General features: G+C 33.7%; 2 protein-coding genes across 2 annotated transcripts in view; both read left to right on the top strand.

Moving 5' to 3' along the window:
* Positions 1 to 6,834, top strand: part of LOC131936443 (uncharacterized) — a 53,725-nt gene extending 46,891 nt beyond the window's left edge. Inside the window, exons 50-59 of the mRNA XM_059293469.1 lie at positions 293 to 418; positions 615 to 691; positions 1,705 to 1,813; positions 2,529 to 2,642; positions 2,735 to 2,866; positions 3,314 to 3,463; positions 3,668 to 3,807; positions 4,315 to 4,402; positions 4,792 to 4,991; positions 5,429 to 6,834. Of these exons, the coding sequence (XP_059149452.1) occupies positions 293 to 418; positions 615 to 691; positions 1,705 to 1,813; positions 2,529 to 2,642; positions 2,735 to 2,866; positions 3,314 to 3,463; positions 3,668 to 3,807; positions 4,315 to 4,402; positions 4,792 to 4,991; positions 5,429 to 5,503 (1,211 nt within the window). The 3' untranslated portion in view covers positions 5,504 to 6,834. The remainder of the gene's footprint in view (positions 1 to 292; positions 419 to 614; positions 692 to 1,704; positions 1,814 to 2,528; positions 2,643 to 2,734; positions 2,867 to 3,313; positions 3,464 to 3,667; positions 3,808 to 4,314; positions 4,403 to 4,791; positions 4,992 to 5,428) is intronic.
* A 4,470-nt stretch (positions 6,835 to 11,304) lies between these two features.
* Positions 11,305 to 18,311, top strand: part of LOC131936280 (uncharacterized) — a 46,945-nt gene continuing 39,938 nt past the window's right edge. The window contains exons 1-7 of the mRNA XM_059293229.1: positions 11,305 to 11,444; positions 12,006 to 12,142; positions 13,925 to 14,023; positions 15,527 to 15,697; positions 16,335 to 16,445; positions 16,769 to 16,891; positions 17,661 to 17,768. Of these exons, the coding sequence (XP_059149212.1) occupies positions 12,082 to 12,142; positions 13,925 to 14,023; positions 15,527 to 15,697; positions 16,335 to 16,445; positions 16,769 to 16,891; positions 17,661 to 17,768 (673 nt within the window). The 5' untranslated portion in view covers positions 11,305 to 11,444; positions 12,006 to 12,081. The remainder of the gene's footprint in view (positions 11,445 to 12,005; positions 12,143 to 13,924; positions 14,024 to 15,526; positions 15,698 to 16,334; positions 16,446 to 16,768; positions 16,892 to 17,660; positions 17,769 to 18,311) is intronic.

The raw sequence follows: 18,311 nt of genomic DNA, 5'->3' as shown, positions 1-18,311 counted from the left end.
TCATTATAAGTACTTTTTTTTTAAATCAATAAAATATGTAATCTCATACTTAAGATAGTATATACAGAAATTCTCAACACTAGCTCTAAAATTTACCTTACAAGATGAACAATTGTATCATAGTTGGTTGTTGATTTTTATTTTAATATTTACATCTAAATTAAAACTAACTTTCTTCTGTAAAGTTTAATAAATCCTATTTTTAAAATCAATTTGTTTTGTTAAAATAACACTTCAATTTTGACATTTTAATTCCTAAAATATTTGAATTGAGCTAATGAAACGATTCCAGATATTGATGAATGTTACTACCACATTGATGGATGTGGAGCCAACTCTGAGTGTGTCAACACCCCAGGAAGTTTCTCATGTGAATGCTGTGCTGGCTACAAGAAGAGCACTACAGGTGCTTGTGTCAGTAAGTACAGAAAGTTTTCTATTTCACAACACTTCAGTTTTTTATTCAACAATTTTTTAGTTGTTTTTTTTTTTTTTTTGCAACAAAAGTTTTTTTAATTTACTAGTAAAATTTAGTAAATTTTGTATATAAGAAAGTATAACTAGTTAAAATAATTGAAGAAATTGTTTTCAATGACTAATATATGTGGCAATAGGAGATACAACTGAGGCAACTGCACCAAATGGCAAATGTTGTGCCTGTAAGGGAGAGAACTGCCCTGTGCCTGGCAAGGTGATCAGATTCTTGGGTTTCGTTTTCATGGATCTAGATTTATTTTTTTAAATACCATTCTTTTATGGGTTTTTTCTTTTTTGTAAAGGCCTTGTCTGAAAGTACTTTCTTTTTTTTTTACAGTTGTTTTTTTTTTTTAAATAATTCCTTTACGCTTCAAGAAACCCAAATAAATTTAAAAATGGTGTTTATATATTCAAAGCTTGTGGATTCACTTTTATTTATTTTTTTAAATCATCTGAACTAATGTCATAATTTTTTTTAAACTGAACCTAATTCCTAATTTTATTTCTTTTTTTTAGAAGATGTTACTTACTTCTTATGATTTTTTATTGAATTTTATACTTATGATCTCCCTGAGTTCCCACCCCTACAGACGTACTTTCACATACCTGACTTACAGATGGGTAAAGTAGCACTGACGACACTTCTTGACTATTTTAGGGTCACAGACACAGGTGAAGACACAAGTTCAAACACATGAACTGTCAGGTTCATAACTAACTTGCCCAACTCTACTCACATCATAAAATCATTTCAAAGTTTTGTAATTTACCCACATTTTATGCTCACATTTCCTACTCTTTTTTTAAACCGCATCTATCTGAGAAATGGTGCCTTAGTTTTATCATTTTTTTATCAGATTTCTAAAATATTTCCATTGGGCTTTATTTTATATAAAACTTAATACTAAATTGTAGCATACATGTGAAGTAATAAGCAATTATTATAGTTTAAAAGGAAATATAACATTAAAAAGCTATTATTAAACTATTCATCAAGTTATATCAAATTTTTGTAAGTCTACTTTCATATAATAGTTTCCCTTGATGTAATGAAATCTAGAAAAATGTTTAACTTGATGTAATGAAATCTAGAATATCATTTTCCTTGATGTAATGAAATCTAGAAAATCATTTACCTTAATGAAATGAAATGTAGAAAATTGTTTTCCTTAATGTAATGTCATGTAGAAAATTGTTTACCTTGATGTAATGCAATCTACCTGACAGGTATGTGGTACTGATGCTGTAACATATGCCAGCTACAGGTCTTTGGCCATCACTGCATGTAAGACAGCCAATGCTAACCTGACGGTAGACTACAAGGGAGCTTGTCAAAGTAGGTCTAACTGCATCATTGCAGCTATATTGTGTCAGCTAAATGCAGCCATATTATGTCAAACGAATTGATCATTGCAGCTATATTGTTTCAGCTAACTGCAGCCATATTATGTCAATTAGTTGATCATTGAAACTATATTATTGTTGTTTCAGCTACTTTGATTATCGCAGCTCTATTGTCAGCTAACTGCAGCCATATTATGTAAATTAGTTGATCATTGCAGCTATATTGTGTCAGCTATTTGATTATTATAGCCATATTGTGTCAGCAACTGTGGAAAGATCAGATGTATTTCATAGTTTATTAAATTGTATGGCTGAATGGAAGATTGCAGAAAAGCTTGTATTCCTAACTCAACTCTAAAGAGTTCAATTTCTAGCACTTGAATCAGATTAGCATCTCTCAATATTCCCTGATATAACTTGGGTCTGGAAAAGTAAGGGAAGAGTTATTTAACACTCGCCATACAGAAAAATATGAAAAGAAATGACAAATGTGAGCTATTGCTTTTGTGCCAACTATTGTCACATTTGTAAAAAAAAAAAAAGTTTATTATTCTGGTCTTTTGACCTTTAGGTATTTAAATAGTATTTAAATCTAGTAATCTCATCATAATGAGTTAGAAATATTTATCAATATTTTCTGTATTTTGTGATACTACTATTTGCTGCATTTATAATGTATCATTCTAAATATTTTTGTGTGTGATTAGCATCCTGCTCTAAAGTGATTTGTGAGAAACAGTTCTCCAATTGCTCTCTTGTTAATGGGAAACCAAAGTGCGGCTGTCCTAAATGTGAGGATTCAATAGCAACATACAAAGATGGTATGTAATCTTCCTATGTTTTGATTTATCAAAACTTTAATTACAAAATAAGCACAGTATAGAAACGAATATTTCTGCATTGTTCTACACAGAGACTGTGTGTGCCACCAACAAAGTCACTTACACCAGCATCTGCCACATGAAACAAGCCACATGTGAAGCTGAGTTTGAAACTAAAGTTGATGTTCTATTCACCGGCAAATCTTGCCCAGGAAGAGGAGTTCGTAAGTTAGAATTTTACTTTTTTTCTAAAAATATTTTTTTAAATCAGTAGCTTTAATTTAAACATATTTATTATATTATGTTTGATGTTTACTTTAACATTTGTCTTTTAAATTTGAGCTTTCTTTTACAAACTTGTTGCAGTCTTGCAGAATATTTTGTGTAACCATGGTTTTTTTGTGTCAGAATTGGATCCTACTGTTTTTTATGAAATTTCAATCAATCCTTTAACTATTGTGTAAGATCAGTGTATATAATGGAAATGAGAATAATAGTAAACTAAACAATATTTAAAAAGCTATGACAGGTTTTGTTAAGGATCTGCCAATATAAATTATAATCTTTGACATATTGCTTACAACAGGATATACACAATGTAATGTATACAAAAGATGTACACGTAATATTTTGTACCCAACATCTAATATTACCCAATGTTGTGTCTCTAGCTGTGGCTGGGCCATGGTCAGACTGGGGAGACTGCAGTGAGAAATGTAAACAAGGAACCAAGAACAGGACCAGGGACGTCTACTTTGCCAACGCCAACAACCAAATCCATGACACTGAGTACATTCCCTGCTACAACACCTGTGACAGTGGTGAGTTGTTCTGATATCTTTTGTCAGGTAGGCTACATCACCTGTGACAATGGTAAGGTCTTCATTTAAATCTTCTGTCATGTCATTACAAAAATGGTTACATGATAGACATTAAGCCTTTTGTTAATTGTTTAAACATACTCCAAAGATTACCCCACATAACTGCTGTATAAACATAATCCTAAAGGGTGTCCCATTTTTTAGGCCCATGTCGCGATGACACCTGCAAGGAGCCAGGCAAGGTGTGTGTAGCAGACGACAACAACCAGCCTTCATGTCAGTGTCCAACATGTGCAGACGCAGTGGACAGTCCAGCCTGTGGCCGAGTTGTTAACATCATCATGGTAATTGCCTCACTGTCCACATCTTAAGACATTCCCCTCTGGGACTTTTTTATTGTATTCTTTCTAGTGTTTGTTTTCAGTTTTATCTATATACATGCATGTTCTTTCTCTTTTCATTTGATCTATTATCCTCTTATCTGTGTGGAATTATCTACTCTGTTAACATAAATATATTTTAAAAACCTCAACTGTGTTAAAAATTATTACGTGAAGAATATATGAAAATGTTGGGTCGTATACCACAGTATTAAACATATAATGCTATTATTATGCCCTATTGGGTCAAGGATGTAGAATAATTCGTGTTGTGAAGACACAAGGCAGCTGGATGGAAATAACACTGTACTTTCTTTTTGCTATTAAGTAAATGATTACATTTTTGTTAAACTTTTTAAAAATCCTTTTAAAGTAAAGTGAACTAAAGCTTTTATTCTGTATTTTGCCATTTATTTTTATCCTTGTCTAGTTTAATTAAGACATATATTTTGATTTGCCCTCTGCCACTAGACCTATGACAATGAGTGTCAGCTTATGAAGGAAGTCTGTGACAAGAAGACAGATGATTTTGAGGTCCTTGAGCCTCGAGCCTGCGAAGGTGGGAAATAAATAATTTTCTACTAATCTTGTTGCTACATTAAAAATAATTTTAATGTTAAATCCACTAAATTGTCAAAAAAATTAAAGAATTTTAAGTTTAATAATACAGATTGTATACATTTTTGAGTCAGTATGATTTTTGGTAATAACTATTATATTTAGCTGATAATTATTTTTTTTATTTTAACAAATTTCTATTTACAAAAAATATGTTACGTTTGTTTAAAAAATAGTAAATATTTTGCTAAACTTGTTGCTATACAATTACATTTGTTTAATTAATTTTGATTTGAAGTCTTAGTGATATCAAAGTTTAATTTTAAAAATTAATAATTTTAAAATTGATTTCTTTTACCAATTATTTCAATATTTTTCTTCCTCTTCTAGAGAAACCAGTTCAGTGTGGTCTGATACGTAACTACAGGGTAGAGAGGGACAGCAATGGCTGTGTAGCAGATCGCAGCATCAACTTCGGTGCCTGCTACGGAGGTTGTGATGATGACGCTGAGCTCTGCTGCCACGGCACTGTCACAGGCCAGGAGAGCGCCATCATGAGATGCAGCGATGGAACTAAGACCGTCAAATTCGTAAGTTTATCACCTTAGTGTAACAGTTTTTCTTCGTGCCCTTCCTCTGTTTCAGCTAAAACTAGTGCTTTTTTAATAAGCTTAGTCCCTATGGTAAAATTAAACACTCAGAATCATCCACTAGGTATATAATACCAAAATGTAATATTTTTAATGCATCACTATACTATATAGTACATTACTTGATATGTCCTTAGACCACAACACAGGATAGTATGTAATATTTCAAGACTCTACAAAGATACATGAACACAGGATCTTATTATTAAGGACCACAGTTGAATCAATCTGGGCCTTAACATTATAAGCCCTGTCACAAATTTAATCTTTATCTCATCTGATAGGTTTACCAAAGTGTAAACTACCAAAATAATTTTTTAATTAGAATCCTATGTTTTTTATCACCATCATTGCCTGCACAAATTATTTTCTTTTAGTTTGATGTCATCAAGGGCTGCGACTGCATCACAAAGGACCAAATTGGGGCCCCTAAAATGCAGGTTGAAGGCTAAACAAGAAGCTAACAAAGTCTATAACTGCTATCAGATCTAGCAGACAGAAGAAAATTAAGTTCTTTTTATCCTTAATTGTAAAATAAAGTAAAAACAATATTTGAAATGGCTAATTTGATGTAAATTTAATCCGTTTCTTGTTGATGTGATATTTTAACTTTCTCAAAGAATTGTAAAACATTTTTTTCTTGAACAAGATTATGAAGTAGAGTTGATGATACAAAAACATCTTTTCTACAAAGCATTCTTACATGAAACCATACAGTTGCACTCAACTATATAAAAAATAACAGTAAACGTTCAAACCAATACATATATTCACAGATTAAATATGTTAATTTTATTTCTTTATTTTTCAATTTTTATGGGATGAACTTTTTTCAACTTTTTAGTATTTATTTTTAGTTAAACACTTGCTCTGTACTTAACTTACAGATTTTGAAGGATGTACATTCAATATAGATACTATTACTTTTCAGATGCTAGTAAATAAAAGTGCATTGAATTTTCAACCTCTTCCTAATATCTTAAAAATTGTATTATTTTATTTCTTCTTTTTGTTAAAGTTTATAAAGTGGTTAAATTAATTCAAGAATAAAGCTAATTTAAAAAACTCAGATCACTTATTAGATCATCCCTAAGGCTACTCCAACAATGCTACTTTATATGTCATTCTTTTCTGTTTAATGACATGAAAAATAAAGAAATAAAAACTGACTTGAGATTGAGCCTAGCAAATTTACAGTTACTCATTTTTACTGACAAAAAAGCAAATGTAAATATTTGTAACCATCTGTTCAATAAGTTAGACCACAAAGAATAAATATTTATTTCCATACTGTAATGCAGACTTTAAAATAGTTAGTGCATTGAGTGAAATTTAATTTTCTTGAAATTTCATAATTCAATAGGTTTCCTGATTTGTCGGAATTCATTGAAAAGTTGTAGTGCTTTGGCATTGAAATTATTTCTAAGCTATGAAATTCATTCTGTAACATAAATAAAGTATAATTATTTTTTGTACACTGAATTACACTATTGTTTATAATTGTGCACTCTTTATTAATGTATGAGTTATCAATCTACTTAGGTCAAAAGTAGTATTGCATGTACTTAGTGCAAGGGGGCTTAATTAACTTAAGGGAGATAATCTCTGTACAAAATCTATTATACTTTATGATTTGGTTATAGTAAACATAAATTAAGATTGAATCAAGATTATGTTGAGCTATGTGATGCTTCAGTTTTAAAACGTTTCTTTAGAAACAGTCATGTGATGTTAACATAAATCATTGAATAAAATTTTGAACTGGGTCCTAGATTTTTCTGCACAAAACATCTCATGTTGTTTTTTTTTTGTTATCTTTTGGAATAATGTTATTGTTTTCGTTTTGTGTTGGGACAAAGCTTGTAGAACAATGTTATAGTCGTTACTATCATGCTGCTCTATATGAAATAGGTTATTCTGTTCTATGCAACAGCGACTTGCAATAAAAAGTCCTGAAAATTGTTCATAGACAGTCTATTATGCTGATAATCTGTCCGTCACCTGTTTTCAGATGAAACAACCAGTGGTTTAACCTGTGGACTTTAGTGAGGGCCGTATTAAAACGTTTTTACATTGTAGAGAATCAATGCTATGCAGCAAGTATATATATATATATATACAAATTTATTTATATACATACCTCTACCACATATTTTTAACCTACGTATATTACTCTACTAGTTACAATAATAAAAACAATCAGTCTAGAATAAAAGTTAGGTGCATTTTCCTCGCTTCTCTAAATAGTCATAAATTCTAGAAATATTTTGCCATGTTTTATTTTGTCTCAGATATGTTGTCCATCATGGTATCCTTTTTTCCCTGATATATTTTGTCTGAGATCACAGATATATATATATATATATATATATATATATATATATATATATATATATGCATATATATTAACCCCCGGCCTTCATCTTACGGAAGTACTTGAACATACAAGCAACAACAGAGATGTTGGCTTTGTAACAGGTTTGGTGTAAATCAATAACTATTGATCAAAGTTATCAACGTGGCTAAGTTTTCCCTATTCGCCCGATTAGAGGATTAACCTTCTTAATCCTAAAACAAAACAGATTAGCTCTTTTATTGTATGTGTTGGTTTAATTGATCTTATATTACGTACACAAGTCTGGCGCAGCAATTCTGTTGGTTGGTTGTTTTTTTGTGGTTGTTTTTTTTTGTTGCTATTTTAAAGCAATGCTGTTTAGATTTTCAGTGCGTAATAAGCGTTCACTGGAAGACTTTTGGCGGGGACCCATGCAGGCTATACCATGCTCCTCTAAATCTTTTAAACGTGCTCAAACTTTAACCTTTTCCTCCAGCGTTTTGCTATTAACACGTTATGTTTGAAATAAATTTGATGTCATTGAAATATAAGGTACAGTATAGTGAACTGATCGCAATACACGCTTTGCCTCGGGGTCTGTAGCGGATTAAGGGGGAGGCTGAGAGGGATACAGCCGCCCCCCCCCCCCCCGATATTTAAGGATCTCCAATTTTCCTCTTACAAATCATAGTAAATTTCACTTCACAACATAATTGTTTTTCTTTACAATAAAAACTTAAAAAATATATATATATATATATCTATATATGGGCCCCTAAAAATTTCAGCAACTGCCCGGGGAAGCCAATATTAATCATAGCACCCCTCAATATACCATGAATTAGAGGGTGAGGGACTGGATGTCTCATCAGAACAATCTAGGCCATAGTCTAGGTCGCGGATGTATACGCGGATAGTGTTGGGATAAAAGATCAAATATTTACAAACATTTAGTCGCCGTTTGGTTTAGAATGGCAATACAACCGTGTTTAGAGTTCCATCCCTTTACATGATCTGATGAACATGCCAAAAAGGCAGAATTACGTTTTTTGACGATTTTTACCTCCACTTTTCACTTTGTCTTTTATAGATACATAACGTCAGATACACCACCACTCGTTCCTGAAAAACAGCATACCCTCCACTCACTTCAAATTGCATATTTGCTTTTCTAAAATATTGACTGGTATATATTATATATATTAGGTATATCGATAAATTGTACTACAATTTACACAAAAAAAAACTCTACCTTTTTCGACTTCTAGGAGCGTGGGGCGTCATTTGTAACGATCAACCAATATTCCGGCGCCCCATCCCATTTATATTATATTTATTCATGTCAGCGAAAAATCGCCCCCCCCCCCCCACCCATTTGAAAAGATTGATGGTGCTTTTTACCAGTCCTTAGTTTGGTGTCCCATTTGAATGTATAAAATTGAGTACTTCAGCTTAAAATGAGCTTTTTCATTTTTTTACCTACCCCTTTTGGCGCCCGGGTCGGCCGTTCCACCCGCCTTCCCCTAGCTACGCCACTGCGACCCACCATCAGAAATATTTTATTACGGCCTTATATAAGACTGGCTGGCAACGCGTGTTCAAACAAAATATAAATCGACTTACTATACTGTGTCCAGATAAAAACGACATGGTTACGCCCATTAAGTAAGTATTTTATGGCAGTCCAGCCGTATAGTATTTGGCAATTGGTGTTTATGACTAGAACTAAAAAGTGTAATATATGGAGAGCAAATTTTACTACCTCTCCCCGCCCCCCCCCCCCCCGCCCCCACACACACTACTTGGCCAGCTTTAACTTTTAATGTATGCCTGTTGGCCCTGATCAGTAATGGGCTGATGATTGATTGGGGCGATGGATAATGAAAGATACAGCTTTTGTATGGGGCGATAGATTTAGTTTTATTGCAGGGTTTAAGTCTACTGTTAAGATGAAAGTTAGTGTCTGTCCTTGGCATTTCATGATTGGGTTCAATGATTGGGTTAATGACGGGACTCACGTGGCTTTCTCGACTCCCAGGGTTCCTTTCCGGATTTTTTTCTCTGGGGGTGGGGATTTAATTTCTAATTGAATTATGTAATTATGTAACCATCCCGAAATGCAACAGTTTTATCAGTTACATTTTCAGAGCTACAAAAACGTACTTGAAATCTATAATCCTCCCCTGATAAAACTTATTGATCTTTGAGAAATACACGTGTACAGGTGGTGTTGCCGCCTATAGGGGGATCAAACTTCAATTTTAAAAATCGATCATGAAATTGAATCTAAAGTTTCCTCTTACCCACACAATTTTAAAACCAACATCTCTGGCATTATTTTGCCTTTTCCACAATGTAGACTTACCAGTGTAACCATAGTGCATATAGTGCATACCATGTTGACACGTAATACTTAATTATTTTAAGGAAATCCACTCAGAGGTTATTAGAAGAAGAAAAACTACAGCTGGCATGTCAGTGAAATTGGCTTGAAGATCCGAGTCTCAAGATTATCTGGCCAACGCCAAACTACTTCAGACTACGACACATAAAGTATAGTCTAGTTGTCTAGACAGCCAAGAAGCGATGTCATTTGATCAAAGAGCTCGCGAATTCGTAGATACTGTAATTCTATAGTTTATTGTTGAAAGCTCGAATCACTATAAACTCTAAAGAACCGAATAACGACAAAGACATGTTTTCTTTGACCTACAGATATCTCCTACGTCATCAGATAACGTCATCTAATCGCTACTTCTACTTTATTAAATCTTTAACCCCGCAATGCAAATACAACTTCAAACTAAATTCGATTGAAATGTACTCTCAAAGCAAAAAACTGATAACACATTTTTTTTTATAAATCAGAGTTAAGATACCGATATTATATTTGGTCCTTAATCGGTAAAAAGCGCATAATCTTTAAAGGTATTTTTAACAGTAAAAACCTTACAATGGGATTATCGCGTCAGTCTTTTAATGCGGGTTCAAATGGTTCATAGGATGAAAGGTACAATGATTTATGGTCCAAATTGAGCGATAGCCAGCAGACTTCTGCGTAATTCATTTATCTTTCGTTTCGGAAAAAAAATTGAAGATTTAACTTTCAAAACAACTTTGTATTTGTACATTGAACTGAGAAATGTTTTACTTTGCTTTCGTATAATTGCAAGGACACCGATTCAAATTGTAAAAATCGAAAATAATTTTTGAATGTTGTGGAATAAATTTTGCCAAAAAACTACGTATTTAAAAAAAAACAGCATACGTTTAATATCACCGTTCAGCGCCTCCCCCCACCCCACAACCACTCCAAATCTCTTTGCAGACGAAGAGAGAATATTCGTAGCCTCTCACACCAAGTGTTTCTTCCAGTTTTCGGGGGGGGGGGGGAGGCGGTCAACATTTTCCGGGGGGCGGACACTAGTAAAAGTGTATGTTTACTATATAAAATTCATCTCGAAGAGATGCATGGAAGAAACTCTGCTCAGACCGCATTGTCAATCAGAAGCTATAACAAAAGTTTATTTCTTTCCAGAACCGACCCTCCATAGGGCAGATGAAGTAGAGTTCGTCTGTTTCTCTGACCTCGGCTTATGAGGAGCACTTACTACACGTGGCGGAGGAGCGAAAACTATTTAAAAACAAATGTCCATTGTACATATTATTGTTGTAGGTCTATATTGTATGTTTCTATTCTATTGTCAGCAATACAACAGATATAGTATTATTGATTTTTGGAATATGGGTACGAACAGGAAATAAGGGTGCATACAATTTGTACTTGTTACATAAACAGGAAGTGGTGCTTATCACTAAATTGTTTAAAAATGCATATGGATTGATATTCTTTTTCTTTAAATTAAGTAATCGCATGAAGACTTTTCATTTTTTTGCCACCGTGGACACTCTAGTCACCGCGCAAAACGTTTGCGTCCGGAAAACAACCAGATCAATACAGTTTACTCACTGCTTGAGTGGGGTAAGATAAAAGGCTTTACATTCTGATGTATCGGCCACATGTGTGGACCTCGAGATATGGATGACTTATCTCAGTGGTAGGTCTGCTTCAGATCAAGTTTTAGTTCGCAAAAAAACGTTTTAGTTTTTAATTGTTTTTAAAAATCTAATTTCAATTAATTATAATCAGATACTTTTTTTCAGATAGTAAATCTTTTTGTTTCGATTCTCAAAATGTGCACATATCGGTTTCTGCTATTTAAAACGTATTTTAACTATTTTGCATATATATTGTGAAACAGCATTAAAAAAAGAAAAGAAAAAACAACGACCATTTATTTGTTACACAAAAACCAGCTCTCATAAGAACGCATTCATGTAGGGGCAGTAGCTTGAGTTATATTACCAAAATTGTTAGAAATAGACAAGAATGAAAACAAATGATGAATCTGTTTAGTTATATGACAATCTTTATAAACCATAATTTTAAGCTCATAATTCTTGCTTTCCCTGTATGAAGAAATGAAAACAGAATAAACACATATGTTTAGTGTAGAATTTACGGGGTAAAGATTAACCTCATAAATTCTAGACCAAAAATTTCTATAAATACTTACCACATTTTGTCATTAATTAATAGTCTTATGATTTTTAAACAGATCTAAACAATTGACAAAAACAAGTATAAATTAGCGAAGAGAATACGTTGTCAACAGAGGAAACTTAGCCTCTAGAATGGCTAGATTGTTTCTATATGTATTGGTGTTGCTCGCGCTGAGCCGGAGTCTTCACGCGGGTGAGTCACGTTTAATAAATAAATCATTTTACCATCTTTTCGATGTTTGATTGTTTAACAATTTTTTTTTTACTACGACTCTGATCTATGCGATGTTTTTCAAAACCAGTTTAAGATTGCCTTACGAATGAAAGAGGGGGTTTATAAGCAGTGGCGTAGCGAGGAGGGGGGCGGGGGTGCGGACCGCACCGGGTGACACCATTTAGGGGGGGGTGACACCAAGACAAAATATAGCAAAATATATAAAGAAAAATGATAATTCCACTTAATTAAGTAATTAATTCGAGTGTTAAATAGTCTTTTAAGAGGTGCAAATCGAAAATTTGAGGGGGTGGTGCAAATCAAAAGTTTGAGGGTGGGGGGTGTAAATCGAAAATTGAAAGTTTGTCCCCGGGAAGGATCGCTACACCTCTGGGGGGTGACACCTTTAAGTGTCGCACCGGGTGACACCCGACATCGCTAAGCCACTGTTTACAAGACTTGCGGATTTTAACTAATCTGGTGATATTTTAGCAGTTTAACCGCCGAAAATAACAGTTAACCCGATATACTAGCTTCCCGACAAGCCAAGTGTAGTACTACACCTAAACTGTCCTGACAAAACCACACCCCAATATCAGACTAAAGTACTTAATTTATTCATACTTTCCGATCCTTAAAAAGATGCACATAGAAAACACAAATTTCATATTACTTTGGTTTACGTTAATCATAGTCGCCGTCTGGTTAGCATAATATTCAGTCGCCATACCAAATTATCAAAGTATACACACACACACACACACACAAATATGTATATATTTATACATTTATATATATATATATATATCTATATATATCTATATATTATATATATATATATATATATATATATATATATATATATATATATATATATATATATATATATATATATATATATATATATATACATTAATTTACTAATTTACTGTCAATGTTTTTGTTATGGTTAAAAGGAATAATTATTTTTAAATACAGCGTTGAATTAATTATTTTAGGCAATTTTAAAAATTAATACCCATGGTTTTTTTTTACTTTCTCGTATATACGAAGTATAGAGAAAGTCTTGTAAAATCGAGATTTTTACAAATCTTGACGTTTTACACCTCACTGATACGGAAAAACATAATTTTGCAATCTTGTCCGTATGTCTGTGTGTCTGTGTGTGTCTGTGTGTAAATACCATAACTTGAGTGCCGTTACAGCTAGATTGATGAAATTTCACATATAAGTACTTTATCAAAATCGTAGATCCGTACCAACTTTTAAGCGATTTTCGATAACCGGAAGTGGTACTTTTTCTACTTTGAATTTTTCAAAAGCCTATAACTTGAGTACTATTTCAGATAGTTAAATGAAATTTCACATGTAAGTAAAAGATCTATATCTATACCTTCTGTCAAATTTTGAGCAATATCCGTTGAACGGAAGTACTCATTTACGCTATTTTTGATTTCTCAAAAACTGCATGTAAATTTATAAAGTACTAATAATTTTGCGCACTATTATGAATATCTTTATTTAGCGTTCACTTGGTGCGCAATTCTTTTTTCTATGAGATTCTATTCTATTTTAAAAAGTTTAAGTATTTAAAAATGGATTAAAAATCATAACTATATCCCGAGTTCCCATCCCATGTTGTTTTATATAAGAATATTCGAGAAAGTTTAGGGGAGATCACTCCCGGTTTATTTTTTTCGTTTTGAATCCATAAACAAATTAAATAGATTTGAAATTTTTACATTTGTTTTATTTTTACAGCTGCCGTAAAACTTGAGAATCCCTGCGCCTCTGATCCATGCACGGAAGGGCACCACTGCCAAACTGTTGAGAACTCAACTGCCCCTTATGTTTGTCTCAGTAAGTCCTTTACTTTATAATGGATACTGTAGTTAAAACTAATACAGGATACTGAAGTTAAAATTGAATATGTTTCAATAATTTTTTTACGCCCGTTGAATTTTACTCATCTCATTTTTTTCCACTTGTTGCCCAAGACATGTGGGGCAGATGAAGTAGAGTCAATCTGTTTCAGAGACCTCGGGAAGGGATAGTGTGGTCAGCACTTTGTCAAGCCGCCTTAGTTTCCCTAACTTGGATTAGGTACCCATCAGAACTGGGTGGACTCAGGGACATTTTACTGGCTTGAACCAAACAATCTGTGCATAATAGTGCGGAATATTATTAGTACTTTATAAACTCACATGCGTTTCTTGTGAAAATCGGAAATAGCGACAATTACTACTTCCGGTCAACGGAAATTACTCAAAATGGTATAGAAGGCAGAGAATTAGATCTTTTACTTACATGTAAAATTTCATTTATCTATCTAAAATAGTACTCAAGTTTTAGGCTTTTGAAAATTTTAAAGTAGAAAAAGTTCCTCTTCCGGTTATCGGAAATAGCTGAAAATTTGATATAGATCTACAAATTTGATATAATACTTATCTTTGAAATTTCATCAACCTTGCTGTAACGGTACTCAAGTTGTCGAGTTTACAGACACAGATACATACACACACACATACACAAACACACACACAGACTTATGGACAAGATTGCAAAATTATGTTTTTCCGACTCATGGAGATGTAAAACGTCGAGATTTGCAAAAATCTCGATTTTTGTTTGCACGACTACAAGACTTTCTCAATACTTCGTATATACGAGGAAGTAAAAATGATTACTTATAACATTTTGTACTTCGTTCTTTTAAATTGATGACAAATATATTTGCATTGGTATGAAAAAGTGAAGAATATAAAATGAAAAAAAAATATATAACGTCTAGCGTTGAAAAAAAAATCTCAACTACCCAGCTGCACTGGAATTGTATCGGCTTCCGTGCGCGTTTAACATACGCTATTCGTAGTATTGTAACTGTTGGTTGGTGAATTTTTTTAAAGGGGGCGGTAGGCCAAAAAACTTTGGGAACCGCTGATAGAAATAATACAAGAAACAACAACACAATCAGTTCTGTTTTACACTTCAACGATACAATCAACCCTGTTTTACATTATAACAATAAAATCAATCCTGTTTTACACTACGATAAAATCAATCCTGTTTTACACTACGAGACAATCAATTGTTTCACACTACAACGATACAACCAATACTGTTACACACTACGATACAATCAATCCTGTTTTACACTACAACGAGACAATCAATTGTTTTACACTAATACGATAAATCAATCATGCTTTACACTACAACAATACAACCAATCCTGTGTAACACTACAACGAGACAATCAGTTCTGTTTCACACTACAACAATACAACCAACCCTGTTTCACTCTACAACAATACAATCAATTCTATTGTACACTGCAACGATACCACGAATTCTGTTTCACAGGGGACGGCTACCGGTTTGGAGACTGCAGTCTGAACGCTTACCTGAGCTGTGACCAGTACGCCAAGTGTTTGGACTCTGAAGCTGACCACTCCTTCACCTGCCAATGTCCGGAGAATGCCGTGGAGGGGGACGGGTTCAAAGTTGAACAGGGGGGTACAGGTTGTAAGCTTGGTAAGTCAGATTTTTTACAGGGGTGGGGGGGGGTCAAAATTGAACAGGTTGGGGGTGGGGTCTGGCTGTACGGTTGGTAAGTCAGGTCGTTATTTACAGCGGCGGGGGGGGGGGTGGAAGGGGTCAAAATTGAGAGAACAGTTTGTAAGGTTGGTAAGAAAAATCATGTTTCTATAATGAGAATTTGTGGAGGGTGACGGATTTTAAAAGGGGAAACGGGTTCTTGTCTGATATATCAGATACATCCTCTTTGTTATGATGGAAGTTGGAGGGGGGGGGGGGTGATGGGTACAAACCTAAACCGTGTAAACCACTTTCACGAACTCCTGGAGTGAATGTGAATTTAAACTATCACAACAGTCTTTATTGACATTGGTATGCAATTTCAGAAACAGTATACCATTTAACAAAATGTCGAACGATATCACGCATAATTTAATCTTTAATCGTTCTAATTATGTGTTGTCTCTATTTTGTGCCTATGTGTTGTATCAATATGTTGTGTCTCTGAGTTGTGACTATGTATTTTATCAATGTGTTGTGTCCATATTATGGGTCTCTTATCTACATGAATTATATGTATCTCTGACTTGAACAAAGTTCTGCTACTACCTAAACCCCGCTTGTCTCTGTCTAGAATACAAACCCTGTGCTATAGACAACGACTGTCCTGAACACGGTTTCTGTAACAAGGAATACAAGTGTGAGTGTAAAAAAGGTTTTCAGGGGAATGGACACACCTGCACAGGTAGATCAAACTTTAACTTTTCAATATACATGTATATATGTATATATATATATACATATATATACATATATATGTATGCATATATATATATATATATATATATATATATATATATATATATATATATATATATATATATATATATATATATATGCACGCGTAAATATATATATATATATATATATATATATATATATATATATATATATATATATATATATATATATATATATATATATATAATCATATTACTTTGTTAAATGAGTGAGACAATATGAGTTAGAATTGGGACGTAAACTAAAAATACCAAGCTTTTGTTCCAGATATTGACGAGTGCCTAAATAGTCCCTGTGACCCTCACGCCAACTGCACAAACTCTCCTGGCAGCTTTGTGTGCTTCTGTGACGCCTACAAAGGTTTCCGTGGTGATGGCTTTAAGTGTCAATGTAAGTGAGCTCATTAATTACATTCGCTAGCATTATCTCCCTTTCTGCGCTTCACGTCACTAAAAATACTAAAATAATACTAACGAGCTTTTAAATTTTTTTAAATACCGAAAACTTACACTTTTACTGTAATAATTTAGTGGTAATGTGGAGGTTTCATAATCGTTTTTAAACTTGATTAGATTATCTAAACGGGCATTTTATTAAACACATAAAGATCACACAATTTAGATGTTCAAATACAAAGTCATTTTTTTTAGTTAGAATTTTCCTCATGAAATTCAGGGGTGAAACTATTTTGTCATTCAAATTTCTTTCGACTTTTAGGTAAAAGGAGTAGTTTTGTTTAAATTTTTTATAACATAAAATGAAATTTGATAAGATATTGCAAGGAAAGAACAGACTCGTTGAACTATATGCAAGCTGTCATACTAAAGTCATGAGTCAGGTACCCATTAAAGCCGAATGTACTCTGAGCCGTCCTACTGACTCGAACCCGGGATCCGAACTCGAGACTTTCGGGTTTTCAGGCTTAAGTTCTTATTGTGTATTACTGCACAGAAAACGTCTGGTTCATATCTTTGAAGTTCAGACTTTTCAATGAAAAGAAACAGATTAAAAAAATGTTTTATATGATTAAAAGAGGAATGTCTACCTCATATTTGCACAGCAATTGAATACTTCTCCTGCTCCATGGGCTATCAGGTTCAAAAGTTTACTTTATCTTTTTTTTTACTGTTGTAATGACACCAAATTATTTTTCCCCCAGTCGCTTGTGGCAGCCATAACGACTGTGACGCGCCTAGGGCCGTGTGCAACGAACAAGACTTGTGTGAGTGTATCAAGGGTTACCAAGGCGACGGTCTCAACTGCACAGGTGAGTCCCAGGGAAACAGTGTCACACTGAAGGTGTTTCTTCTGTTAAATCAGGCGGACACCTTATAGGTGTTTCTTCTGTTAAATCAGGCGGACACCTTATAGGTGTTTCTTCTGTTAAATCAGGCGGACACCTTATAGGTGTTTCTTCTGTTAATGCAGGGGGGGGTGTAACCAGTGGAGGGTGAAGACATTAGAGTAAGCTGGTCAGACAAATCATCCGTTTGAAAAGTGTATTGTAGGTCTAAACCGCAGATGAAATTAATTTTAACTAATTTCTATATAATGGTATATCTATGTCCATCTCAGTGTATCCACTGTTTACCTGTAGTATGCTAATTAAAAAGTCATTATGTTTTCTGCAAAATGAACCGACGTAATTTATGGACGTTGCTCCACTCTATCTCTCTCAAAAGTTTTGTAGAGATAACCGGCTTGTGTAAGCTAGAGAGTCCAACAGGCTGTAGAATCTAGCCAGGAGCTTGACGTGTTTATTTCGACCGTGCTTTTACTTTCTCCTTCAGTCCAACACTTGATATGGGGT

This window comes from Physella acuta, unplaced genomic scaffold, assembly GCF_028476545.2.
Source record: "Physella acuta isolate Inbredline_101_S28 unplaced genomic scaffold, ASM2847654v3 ptg000005l, whole genome shotgun sequence".
In the NCBI taxonomy this organism is placed as follows: domain Eukaryota; kingdom Metazoa; phylum Mollusca; class Gastropoda; family Physidae; genus Physella; species Physella acuta.
The sequence above is the reverse complement of the archived record's forward strand: the minus strand, read 5'-3'. Positions and strand labels throughout refer to the sequence as shown.